This window comes from Oncorhynchus nerka, linkage group LG28 (assembly GCF_034236695.1).
Source record: "Oncorhynchus nerka isolate Pitt River linkage group LG28, Oner_Uvic_2.0, whole genome shotgun sequence".
NCBI lineage: Eukaryota > Metazoa > Chordata > Actinopteri > Salmoniformes > Salmonidae > Oncorhynchus > Oncorhynchus nerka.
Window position 1 is genome coordinate 44,660,081 of NC_088423.1, and position 13,064 is coordinate 44,673,144.

A 13,064-nucleotide genomic window follows, 5' to 3' on the forward strand; every position below is an offset into this window, starting at 1 on the left:
AAATCCATGATTATCGAAAACTTCAATAAGCATTTCTCAACGGCTGGCCATGCCTTCCGCCTGGCTACTCCAACCTCGGCCAACAGCTCCGCCCCCCCCCCCCCCCGCAGCTCCTCGCCCAAGCCTCTCCAGGTTCTCCTTTACCCAAATCCAGATAGCAGATGTTCTGAAAGAGCTGCAAAACCTGGACCCGTACAAATCAGCTGAGCTTGACAATCTGGACCCTCTATTTCTGAAACTATCTGCCGCCATTGTCGCAACCCCTATTACCAGCCTGTTCAACCTCTCTTTCATATCGTCTGAGATCCCCAAGGATTGAAAGCTGCCGCAGTCATCCCCCTCTTCAAAGGGGGAGACACCCTGGACCCAAACTGTTATAGACCTATATCCATCCTGCCCTGCCTATCTAAGGTCTTGAAAGCCAAGTCAACAAACAGGTCACTGACCATCTCGAATCCCACCGTACCTTCTCCGCTGTGCAATCTGGTTTCCGAGCCGGTCACGGGTGCACCTCAGCCACACTCAAGGTACTAAACGATATCATAACCGCCATCGATAAAAGACAGTACTGTGCAGCCGTCTTCATCGACCTTGCCAAGGCTTTCGACTCTGTCAATCACCATATTCTTATCGGCAGACTCAATAGCCTCGGTTTTTCGGATGACTGCCTTGCCTGGTTCACCAATTACTTTGCAGACAGAGTTCAGTGTGTCAAATCGGAGGGCATGCTGTCCGGTCCTCTGGCAGTCTCTATGGGGGTGCCACAGGGTTCAATTCTCGGGCCGACTCTTTTCTCTGTATATATCAATGATGTTGCTCTTGCTGCGGGCGATTCCCTGATCCACCTCTACGCAGACGACACCATTCTATATACTTTCGGCCCGTCATTGGACACTGTGCTATCTAACCTCCAAACGAGCTTCAATGCCATACAGCACTCCTTCCGTGGCCTCCAACTGCTCTTAAACGCGAGTAAAACCAAATGCATGCTTTTCAACCGATCGCTGCCTGCACCCGCATGCCCGACTAGCATCACCACCCTGGATGGTTCCGACCTTGAATATGTGGACATCTATAAGTACCTAGGTGTCTGGCTAGACTGCAAACTCTCCTTCCAGACTCACATCAAACATCTCCAATCGAAAATCAAATCAAGAGTTGGCCATGGTGGCGAAGTAATTACAATATAAAAATTAAACACTGGAATGGTAGATGTGCAGAAGATGAATGTGCAAGTAGAGATACTGGGGTGCAAAGGAGCAAGATAAATAAATACAGTATGGGGATGAGGTAGCTGGATGGGCTATTTACAGATGGGCTATGTACAGGTGTAGTGATCTATGAGCTGCTCTGACAGCTGGTGCTTAAAGCTAGTGAGGGAGATATGTGTCTCCAGCTTCAGTGATTTTTGCAGTTCGCTCCAGTCATTGGCAGCAGAGAACTGGAAGGAAAGGTGGCCGAAGGAGGAATTGGATTTGGTGGTGACCAAATCAAATTTATTTATAAAGCCCTTCTTACCTCAGCTGATATCTCAAAGTGCTGTACAGAAACCCAACCTAAAACCCCAAACAGCAAGCAATGCAGGTGTAGGAGCACGGTGGCCAGGAAAAACTCCCTAGAAAGGCCAGAACCTAGGAAGAAAACTAGAGAGGAACCAGGCTATGAGGGGTGGCCAGTCCTCATCTGGCTGTGCCGGTTGGAGATTATAACAGAACATGGCCAAGATGTTCAAATGTTCATAGATGACCAGCAGGGTCAAATAATAATAATCACAGTGGATGTCGAGGGTGCAACAGGTCAGCATCCCAGGAGTAAATGTCAGTTGGCTTTTCATAGCCGATCATTCAGAGTATCTCTACCACTCCTGTTATCTCTAGAGAGTTGAAAACAGCAGGTCTGGGACAGGTAGCACATCCGGTGAACAGGTCAGGGTTCCATAGCCGCAGGCAGAACAACTGAAACTGGAGCAGCAGCACAGCCAGGTGGACTGGGGACAGCAAGGAGTCATCAGGCCAGGTAGTCCTGAGGCATGGTCCTAGGGCTCAGGTCCTCCGAGAAATAAAGAAAGAAAGAAAGAAGAGAGAATTAGAGAGCCCCCGTCCCCGCAGGAGGCCTTTTGGTAGGCCGTCATTGTAAATAAGAATTTGTTCTTAACTGACTTGCCTAGTTAAATAAAGATTCAATAAAAAATCAATAAAAACCAAGAGGTTGTGAGTCAAATCCCAGGCAAGGGGAAACCATGTGTTTGATGTTGTTGATACCTTTCCACTTATTCTTCTCCAGCCATTACCACGTGCCCGTCCTCCCCAATTAAGGTGCCACCAATCTCCTGTGACATTAATGTGTCTAGAACATTGTTGTATATATTCTGAGAACATGGTAACCACCTTCTGGGTATGTTCTGTTTGACATTAAAGGGAATGTTCTAACTCCAATGGCAAAATACGCTAAAAAGGTTCTCAGAAGGTTTTTGCTAACATAGATAGAATGTTCCCCTATCTATCTAATGGGAAAATTGGGCACTCAAACATTAGGGGAACATCACAGGTAACATTACAAAAATGTTCTTTCTGCCTCTTTCTGTTAGTTGGGTTTCTGACTGTCTGCCTGTAGGGCTCCTGCTCTGTAATAGCTTACAGCTGGAAAGAAAGAGAGGGGGAGGGAGGGAAAATGAGAGAGGGAAAGTGAGTAAGGCAGAGAGAAAGGAGGGGGAGGGTGAAAGCAGAGCTATGGTGCAGACAGCGAATCACATGAGCAGGGATATGTTTACAAACTGAGCTAAGGAGGTGTGCTCACTAGCCCCATTGTGAGGAAGAGGGACAGAGAGCAGAGAGAGAGAGAAAAAGAGAGAGTGGGACGAGAGGAGAGCGGCTTCCTGGGTTAAAAAGATCAGTGTTAGGCTAATTTTCTCCTTTTTCACCCCCTCTTTGTCCATTTCGGAAAAAGGGGAGCAGATGGTTGGGCCTGACAGAGCAGACAGCACAACGCAAGTGCAGGCAAAATAGCTGCTTTTACAGGAACACTGGGCACTGCATTCAAGTTCTTCCTTTGTTTCCCATAATTAGCAGGTTTTCACAGCAAGAGAGGAAATCTATGTCGAGACGAGTATTCAAGGAAGGCGGAGGCAGAGACAGAGAGAGGGAGAGGGAAACAGGACTTCAGGGGAGGGAGGGATAAGCCCTGTGACAATGTTTTGAAGGGGAGACAAAGCAAAGCAGCGACTGCACTCAGCTGGATAGATTGAGTTAGCTGCATGGGAGTTCTCTCTCCATTTGGAATATTAACAATAACATTGATGTGTCTTTAACCTGCGAGGGTATGATGTTTATCCCATAATATAAACACGGCTATGCTCTGGAGATACCTTTGTTTATTTGAAGAGAGGGGCCATTGCAATACGGATATATTTGATTCTGTTGCCTTTAATACCTTTTCCCACTTTTTAGCATCATTTTGGATTTTAAAAAGTAGCTATCAATTCCTGATGAAATTGTTGCTTGACTATTCACATAATGACAAATCATCACAAAGAAGAGTGTGGATTTCAACAATGAGTGAGTTGTTTTTGTAATGTTTTACTGGAAAACAGAGCCTCATCCACAGGAGAGCTTCTTGGGGAACTGAGAATGTTTATCACAATGGGATTGACTCATAGCCTACAAATAAAAGTCATTTTCATTGGGGACACAGAAGAGGTTGGACTCACATCATTGTCTGGAAGACAGTGACTTTTTTGGGGGACAACCTCCTCGATCTGTCGGCACCCCAACAAAGACCCAGGACTGGTTGTAACCCCAGACACAGTGACTCTAGAGGCTGTGAGTAACTTCAGATTTTTTGACCCCCATCCACTGATTCCCTGGGTCCCTCTGGCTTTCTTGAGGCTGATTTCACCCAGTCCAGTGGTGTCACGGTGAGTACCTTCTTCCTATGTGTAGTGTCGTAATAATGACCTTTGTGTTTGTGGTGTAACAATGTGTTGTCTCGTTACAAATTGATTTGCATTTGTGTGGTCCTGTCTGTTTTGTTGTGTGCCTTTCCCTTCGATGCTAGGCCCTAGACGCTCTCCCAGACAGCATGTGTTCACAGTGGCCTACCTCTTAGACCTCGACTGTCAATGATTCACTAACATCCTACTAAGATTACAGATGCCCGTTCCCTCACCCAAACCCAGCACCCCACCTCTCTCAGAGACAGATCTGGTGGAATGGCCCTTCTGGCCAGACCCGCACACAGGCAGAAGTGACCTTTGACCCAGGAAGTACTCTACATATTGTGAGACTATGGGTGGCATTAGACGTTAAGGTTGATCACCATTCTCTCCATAGGCAGTGCTGCTGGTGATGGTCTGAAACGGCTGCATGGACTGAAAGGACTAAATTCCAATTCCCCATCTCCCACTCACGCCCACAAAACGACACACACACACACACACACACACACACACACAAAACACATACACACACATCCCCAGGCCGACAAACAAGCATAACACATTCAAGTCCAACAATATACTGCATATTATACTACAGTGGTATTCAAAATCGGGATTAGGAGCAACACATTTAAGAGTACAGATTATGGTATGGGACAATATACAAACGTTTAAAAATATATATTTCATTGGGTAAATGTATTTATTGGTTTCTTTTCATTTTGGTAAGAGATTAAAATGCAATGAATTGAAGGTTATTTGTTAATGTAAAAATCCAAATGTACCGATTTTAAGGTTTTGTCATTAGATTTCTGGTAGTCATTGTGGAGTGCCTCATTGCTGGGGTGGCCTTCAGATATGGGACTCACGCACACCTGTCAAACACACACGCACAGGCCTTACTGGGGGAGCTGGTCCAACAACCACTCACTTTTCAGTAGAAGTAACGCGGTACATTTTGAAAAGTTCATGCAGCTCAATGAAGTTCAACAATGGAAGTAGTGTTACATTGATACAGTACGTAAAACAAGAAGCTGCTGAGTGGCTAACAGTATGCAATATGCATGTCCACCCTGCCTTAGTCCAGTACCGGCCAGACATACGATGCGTAGCCCACTTCACAGTAAATAACGCATTTATGCTAATAGGACATTCCAAATTTCATTTGATTCAGTCTGCTTCATATGTAAAACATTTCTGCGCACTTAGTAGATGAACACACACACGCAGAGATACAGCACAATGTTTTAAAATGCCACATACCAATTTCTTGAATGTAAAACATCCTCCCTACATTGTAAATGAAACACACACGTCACTGAAACGTGCTTCAGAATCCATTACTGAGGATGACGTACATACAGAACCCCTTTTTGTCTTTTGCCTGTGATGGCAGACGGGCCTGTAGAGTTTGGTCAAGTAAACTCAAGGCTCTCTGTCTTCCTCCTCTCAGGATGTCTGTGCGGTTTAGGGTGGCAGAGCTCAGACCAATACTGCAAGATGACATCGGAAGACATCTACCACCTGCCCCTCAACATGTACGTCATCATTCTGGGCATCGGCCTCTTCATCTTCATGCTCAGCCTGATCTTCTGCTGCTACATGTTCAGGTGAGGCTTAGGGGAGAGTGGGGTAAGTTTAGCCATTTTTTTAACATTCAGAATCACTCCGTCAAGGGAGCTATAGTATTCTTTCGAACAAAGATATCAACATATATTTCACGATGTGGTTTATCCCTGGAAATAATCCGAATTAATGTAAACATGACAGTTTATGGGTGGCGCAGTGGTCTAGGGCACTGCATCGCAGCGCTAGCTGTGCCACCAGAGACTCTGGGTTCGCGCCCAGGCTCTGTTGCAGCTGGCTGCGACCGCGAGGTCCGTGGAGCGATGCACAATTGGCCTAGCGTCGTCTGGGTTAGGGGGGGCTTGGCCGGTAGGGATATCCTTGTCACATCGCGCACCAGCGACTCCTGTGGCGGGCCGGGTGAAGTGCACGCTAACCAAGGTCGCCAGGTGCACGGTGTTTCCTCTGACACATTGGTGTGGCTGGCTTCCGGGTTGGATGCACGCTGTGTTAAGAAGCAGTGCGGCTTGGTTGGGTTGTGTTTCGGAGGACGCTCTCCCGAGCATGTACGGGAGTTGTAGCGATGAGACAAGATAATAATTACTAACAATTGGATACCACGGAGAATCAAAATCAAAATAAAAACATGACGGTTTATATACTTTGGTTTAGATACAAGCATTATGAAACCTCTAACACCTTTCAATTGGGGAACCCTGCTGCGCTAGATGATCGCTGCTGTGCAGTAGGGGAGAGTGGTGTAAGTTTTGCCAAAGGGGTAAATTGACTTGGTGAAAATCTGTTTTTTTGGACCTAACTTGCTCACAGACTCCTACACTACACTAACAGACTCTTACACTACCAGTCAAACGTTTTAGAACACCTACTCATTCAAGGGTCTTTCTTTATTTTTTAAAACTATTTTCTACATTGTAGAATAATAGTAAAGACATCAAAACTATGAAATAACACAAAAAGTGTATTTGAGATTCTTCAAATAGCCATCATTTGTCTTGATAACAGGTCAAATATTACATGTTCTGTATGGTTTCCTAGAAAGGTGACTCAACTTACCCCTTACCCCAAAACGTATACCACTCTCCCCTACTGCACAGCAGCGATCACCTAGCGCAGCAGGGTTCCACAACTGAAAGGTGATTTTATTTGGCCCCCAAATTTTTTGAGCAAGAATATAATAAAATGTTATTGTATACAAATGTAAGCAAGTTTTGAAATTATTTTCTATTCAAATATTATACTGAACAAAAATATAAATGCAACATGTAAAGTGTTTGTCCCATGTTTCATGAGCTGAAATAAAAGTTCCCAGAAATGTGCCATATTCTAAAATGTGTGCTCCAAGTGGGTTTACACCTGTTAGTGAACATTTTTCCTTTGCCAAGATAATCCATCCACCTGACAGGTGTGACATATGAAGAAGCTGATTAAACAGCATGATTACTCAGGTGCACCTTGTGTTGGGGACAATAGCCACTCTAAAATGTGCAGTTTTGTCACACAACACAATGCCACAAATGTCTCAAATTTTGAGGGTGTGTGTAATTGTCATGCTGACTGCCGGAATGTCCACCAGAGCTGTAGCCAGAGAATTTCATGTTAATTTCTCTACCATAAGCCGCCTCCAACGTCATATTAGAGAATTTGGCGTCCAACCGGCCTCACAACCACAGACCACGCACCACGCCAGCCCAGGACCTCCACATCCAGCTACTTTACCTGCAGGATCATTTATATTTTTGTTCAGTATATTTGTTTGTTTTGTTTTCTTTTGTCAAATTGAAGTTTTGTTTGTAATTATTCCGGCCCCCTGACCATCCGCACAAGAAAAAGATCTTCCCTCAGCTGAATCTAGTTGATGATCAATGAGTTATGGGCTTGTTAATCACAATAACCCATAGTCAGCTATAGCATTCTTTATAGCTCAGGGCCTGTTTTCCCAAAAGCATCTTTAAGCTAAGTTCATCATTAGAACCTTTGTAGGAGCATCGTTAAATCTCAGAGCTGTTTTCTGGCCAAATCTGAGGTGTCTTCTTTTAGACTTTCTTGTTGTCGAGATGTGGAACCAAAAATACATCCGCTCCTGATGAGGTGTTTTGCAGCTGTAGCACAGCCAAGTGTAGGCACATTGTGACTTGCATTTGGCATACTGTTCATGGGTTGCACGTTTCGTCACAATACTGTTTTGAACGTTCACTTTGGACTCAATGCATCGTCAATGAGCGCTGATGAAGATTTCATCAAATGTGCATTATAGTGGGATGGAAATACAATGCATTCAAAATGAGGAAAATAATTAGCAGGAAAACCTTTTGTCATGATTTTGATGTCGCCAGATTGACTTTAGACTTTAGATTGAGGGGAGGCCACCGGATTTTAGCTAGCTATTTTTGACGAACTTTGCTAGCTAATGACAACATTGCCATCTGTCTAAAGTAAATTTGATGACATGATAATGCTGGCAAAGTTGTTTCCTACTAAATATTTGAATACTTTAGCAATATCATCGTATTTCCAGGAACTATAGTGGAATTTAGACGAAACAGTAGTTAGCCTCCATTCAGAATGACTGTGCTTCTTCTTCTCTAAAGTTTTATGGCAGACTACAACGAGTGGTGGCAATACACCAACTACTGTACGGAGTGTTGAAACAAAATAAAAGGGGGGGTCCCGAGATAATAGAAAAATAAATCAAACAACCATCCCACACATTTCAGTCACATTCAAATCAATCCCTACACAGGCTCAGGTGTCTGTGACGATGGGCATTCATCGACAGGATTCCTCGTCTCTGCAGAAAAGTCCCCGAGGCCCCAAAAAAACGCTCAGCCGCATGATGCCTATTTACTCCGATTTCCAATAAACCCTACAAAGTCCACCTTCTTAACGTGCAACATGTCAGGATCCCTCTGCTGACAAGGAACATCATCTTGTGTCTCTACTACTACCATTACTTCATCAACTTCACTCCTTTCTTCCACACTTCTCAATGCTTCCAGATAGGAGACATTCTGGACAGCCCTTATCTCCTTCCCCCTAACAGGACACTTCAGAAATTCGGGTGAATGTTCACCACCACAATTGCAGCATTTAGGCTCAGTTGACATAATACTCCTCCTGTCTACATACACTTGACACATTTATCACACTGCATGGGTTTGGGCACGGAGGCTCTCACAGGGAATCTCATGTAACCTAAATACAAGTGAGAAGGGAGAGACTCTTCATCAAAAAACAATAGAATGGATGGAGTGGGCTTCCGCACTCCATCTACCGTAAAGGTCCGTCGTTGTGCACCAACCACTTGATCCTATTCTTCACATATATCCTTTTCATTTACTTCTAAAACCATCCCAGAGATAACAACCTTGATAGGTACCCTGCTTCAAAGATCCAGACACACGACACATTCCAATCCGACATCTTGAGGCGCAAAGCACGCTCCTTCTTTTCCGTAGAAAACACAAAAAAACAAAGCCCACTTCTCGTTATTCTCATCGACGCCACCAACGCATCCACAATTTAAATAGAGACTTCAAAACGGATCTCCCAGGTAACAAAATTGATCCAAAACCCTTATTCCAACCAAAAAATACTCAGACCTAGGTTTGGATTTACTAGTTTTCACTCCCACTTTACTTCTCTTGTTTCCTTTTACATTCGCCACTGTAATCCAATTCTACTCATTCTCGTCTCCACTCGACAAGCCATCTAATTCAAACAGAACATCTGCTTCCATAACTGTGCTTATCACCACTTCAGGGCAACACTATACCGGCACCGCCGGTAGAGGGCGGCTTGAACGTTCATAACAATGGCATGACGTGACCGTGTGATGGAGGTGCAACCTATGAATAGCGGTCTCCATGACAACACATCAGGCATGATGGGACATATGATCGAAAGATGAAAAGTAATGGGACAAGCATTCATAACATAACAATATGGAATTATGAAGTGTCAATTATAAACAGATTATGTGTATATCAGTCAATGTCAAAAATCATTTTTGAATATGCCTTTTTCCAGGTTAAGGCGACAAGGCACAAGGGAGCAATATGGATATAATGAGGTAATTTTGTATGAATAAAAAAGCTCTCAAACGTGGTCAATTTCACAATTGATGAGAATGACTGATTTGTTTCTTGATATCTTTGGATTGCCAGTTGTTGTTCCTAAAATCGATCTCTATTATATTAATTTAAAAAGGTGTTATTTTGCTGCACTTTAATTGTAGAAAAGATTTACCTCTGTCATAAATTCATCTTTGTCTCTAGGTTGTTTTGAAAGGAGCAGGAAAGAAACTGAGTCTTCTTGGAGTAAGTTGATTTTGTTGTTCCAGCTATGCACTTTGCAAATAGTTTTTTTTCCGCAGGGGAATAGAATTTAGGCCTCAGCATCAGAGGGTTAGGGTGGGGAGTGAGAGATTTCTTTCCTTCCAAGGATAGTGTTAACGTGATCTCTTTCCCATCCTGCAGCAGACCTGTGCCGTGTGCTTAGAAGAGTTCAAAAGCAGAGACGAGCTTGGAGTGTGTCCCTGCTCACATGCCTTCCACAAGAAGTAAGGCTCCTCCCACAGTCCTGGCTTTGATGGTGTGAAGTGAACAGCTGAAGGCATACACATGGAAGAAGAGATCAAAAGCTTTTTAAAAATTTTATTAAACAGAGACAAAAGCCTTGACAAAGCCCTCTAGGTCTAGTGTGAAAGTAACAGGCATTTACGGTCTGTGTGACTTTCAGTCATTTGACTATACGCACAGGTTTATCCCTAAGGAAAGACCCCTATGACACTGTTTGCAGACTGTTTGCTTGAGATGATAGACTACCATCTGTTTCTCCCTGGACCAGGGTAGAATAGTATAACGACCTCTCCCACAGGATATGTTTGGCATGTTAGTAGCCAATGGGCGTTTATAGTAATATACAGGGTAGTGTGTACTGTTGAACCTTCCCTGAATTGCGTCTTTCTCTCTCATGTGTCCTTGCTCGCTCTGTATGCCTGTCTGCCTCTCTCTCTCTCTCTCTCTCTCTCTCTCTCTCTCTCTTTCCCACTTTCTCTCTCTCTCCCGCTCATCATCTCTCCTTTTCTTCTCCACATCTCCATGTCTGTCTGTAATATAATATGTTCCCCTCTCTACCCCTACGCAGGTGTCTGTTAAAATGGCTGGAGATCCGCAGTGTCTGCCCCATGTGTAACAAACCCATCTGCCGTTTGCAGCCAGACCCCCCACAGGGCGCAGAGAGGCCCCAGAGCCCAATGGAGGTGTGAGATGAGCGAGGGCCCACACTGCAGCACCTCAACACCCCTAATTACAGTTCCAACCTGCCTCATCCCACTCCGCTGGACCCCTAAAAATCACACCCTGGTCCAGTTGAAATGAATCAGGCATCCCATCCTGACGTCTTCCATATACCCCCATCCTAGAGTTCTGACAGACTCTACTCTAGTTTTGAAGGTGTTAGACCCCTAAAGGTGTGTGTGAGATGAGACATTGAAGTGGAAGTCATAGAACAACATTGGAGAACAAACTGAATGTTTTTATTTTTTATCTAAAAGGCAGGGGATGGGTGAAGAGACCCTGTCCCATGACCACCGGCCAACCCCTACAGGGGAAACAGTGGGTACTGAAAAAGAGTTGGGATGCTGTGCATTGGGCCCTACTTTCCCAAATCATAGTCAATAACCCGCCATCCCATGTTGCCAAGTAAACATAGGGTGTCCTGATTGGTCGATGAGTAACATGGGTCCTGGATGGAGGGAACACGCACATACCATGCCCACAGCTACCATCATGGGCCTATGAGGTATTCAGCTATGACATAGGGTGCAGTGACCCTGTCACTAAATAACACGTCGGGGTCATTCTTGACTTGCTTTGCCATTTGGGCATGGTATTTTGGAAGAAATTAACTTCATTTTTGTTTGTTTTTATTTAAATGTACAGTATATGGGTACACCTTACTATTCGAAATAAACTTTTATGGCAGCTTAATGACTTTAAATATCAAGGATGGTAATGACACATTTTAGGTAATTGAGTATTTTCTTAAATGGAGAGCGCAGATGCTCAAATGTACTTAACCCTAAAGGGATCTAATTCATCTTTTAATCACAATGTAATTTCCCTTACATTTTTAAATTGAGTAATACCAAATGACCATTTTTATTTAGACACCAAGTCATCAATGGAATCCTCAAAATGATGACATGTTAAAAGGGTGTGATTAGCTAAGAGCTTTATTTAATATAGACCCCTCCCCTGATAACAGTTTGCAGCTGGAGGGGATGCTCAAGGTCCTTGTATATTTTTTGTGTAATGAGTCATTTCAGAAACCCCTAACTAAAATCTGGCGTAATTGCATCAGATGCCCGATTAGCTTCTGGGGGAAGATGTATGAGAAAAGACACTTTAAACAATGCATTAAATATACAGTTTTGCAGTAGAAATGGATTTATCTATATTTTATCAATGATAAAAAGTACAATATAAACAAAAACATGTATGATGTGTAACTATTTGTTATTTTAAAGTGTTTTTCATTGTTGTAAAGCCGGGGGATGCAAATGCCATTGCAATTCAAGAATGACCCATCCAATTAAATATATAGTCAAAATTATTTCTAAGGAATTGTTTTGTATTATAACTGGCTTTCAATAAAGTGTATTGTTTCAGTGATATGTGACATGATGTTATTCATTCTGAAACATTAACCATGCAAATGTTATTCAGTTGGGGCATAGTTTTAACCCTTTCAAGTATCTGCATTTACATAGAAAGAAAACATAATTTAACTAGGCAAATCAGTTAAAGAACAAATCCTTATTTACAAAGACGGCCAAACCCGGGGGACGCTGGGCCAATTGAGCGCCGCCCTATGGGACTCACAATCACGGCTGGATGTGATTTAGCCTTAGTGCCTTAGACTGCAGCACCACTCGGGAGCCCATTTACATGCGCCATTTCGGAAAATAATAGTTAGCAATGGATGTGCCACCAGTCAAGAAGATTTTAAAAAATGAGGATAAGAGTTTTTTTCCAAATTGAGTACAAAGGATTTTAAGTAAGGTTCTTGGCAACTGCCCGAGCTCCACCCCTGGCAAAGTAGCTGGAAAATGTGAGTGCTTCCAGCTTAGATGTCTTTAACTTCATCACAGTAGTTATGGGTCATGAAGGTGTATTCCATGTGTTAAGACTTTGTTTGGTGCTATCATGATCATGGCAGTAGAGTAGAGTGACAGCTGTAAACAGACAGGCAGAGAGAGAGAGAGAGAGAGAGAGAGAGAGAAAGAGAGCGGCCAGAAACAAAGCCAATATTGTGAACCGCAAAAATAGCCAATGCAGCCGCATGGCTACATTTATGAACTCCACTGGGGCAATCGCATGTGGTAGAGAATACCCTGGTCACCTATAGAGACCTGCCAAGAGGGAGGGTGTTAAGTGCCACATGCCTTTCAATTCATGACTTTGAACACCTTGAAATGCATTGGTTGTCAGAAATGTAGTATATAAATAAAGTTTGATTTGATGGATGACATTACAGCTGT

General features: G+C 43.5%; 1 protein-coding gene across 1 annotated transcript; it reads left to right on the forward strand.

Annotated features, from left to right (window-relative positions):
• Window positions 1-2,781: 2,781 nt before the first annotated feature.
• On the forward strand, window positions 2,782-12,195 carry si:dkey-51a16.9 (RING finger protein 122). Its single transcript, XM_029640771.2, has 6 exons — window positions 2,782-3,913; window positions 5,388-5,544; window positions 9,548-9,590; window positions 9,796-9,837; window positions 9,997-10,079; window positions 10,667-12,195. Exons 2-6 carry the CDS (start codon window positions 5,435-5,437, stop codon window positions 10,785-10,787), a joined length of 399 nt encoding a protein of 132 aa, XP_029496631.1. The 5' UTR covers window positions 2,782-3,913; window positions 5,388-5,434; the 3' UTR covers window positions 10,788-12,195.
• The last annotated feature ends 869 nt before the right edge of the window (window positions 12,196-13,064 follow it).

Coding starts and splice junctions, on each gene's coding strand:
- si:dkey-51a16.9 (XM_029640771.2), top strand. CDS start 5,435: ATGACATCGGAAGACATCTACCACCTGCCCCTCAACATGTACGTCATC. Junction 5,545..9,547: donor TTCTGCTGCTACATGTTCAG/GTGAGGCTTAGG, acceptor GCCTTTTTCCAG/GTTAAGGCGACAAGGCACAA. Junction 10,080..10,666: donor TCACATGCCTTCCACAAGAA/GTAAGGCTCCTC, acceptor ACCCCTACGCAG/GTGTCTGTTAAAATGGCTGG.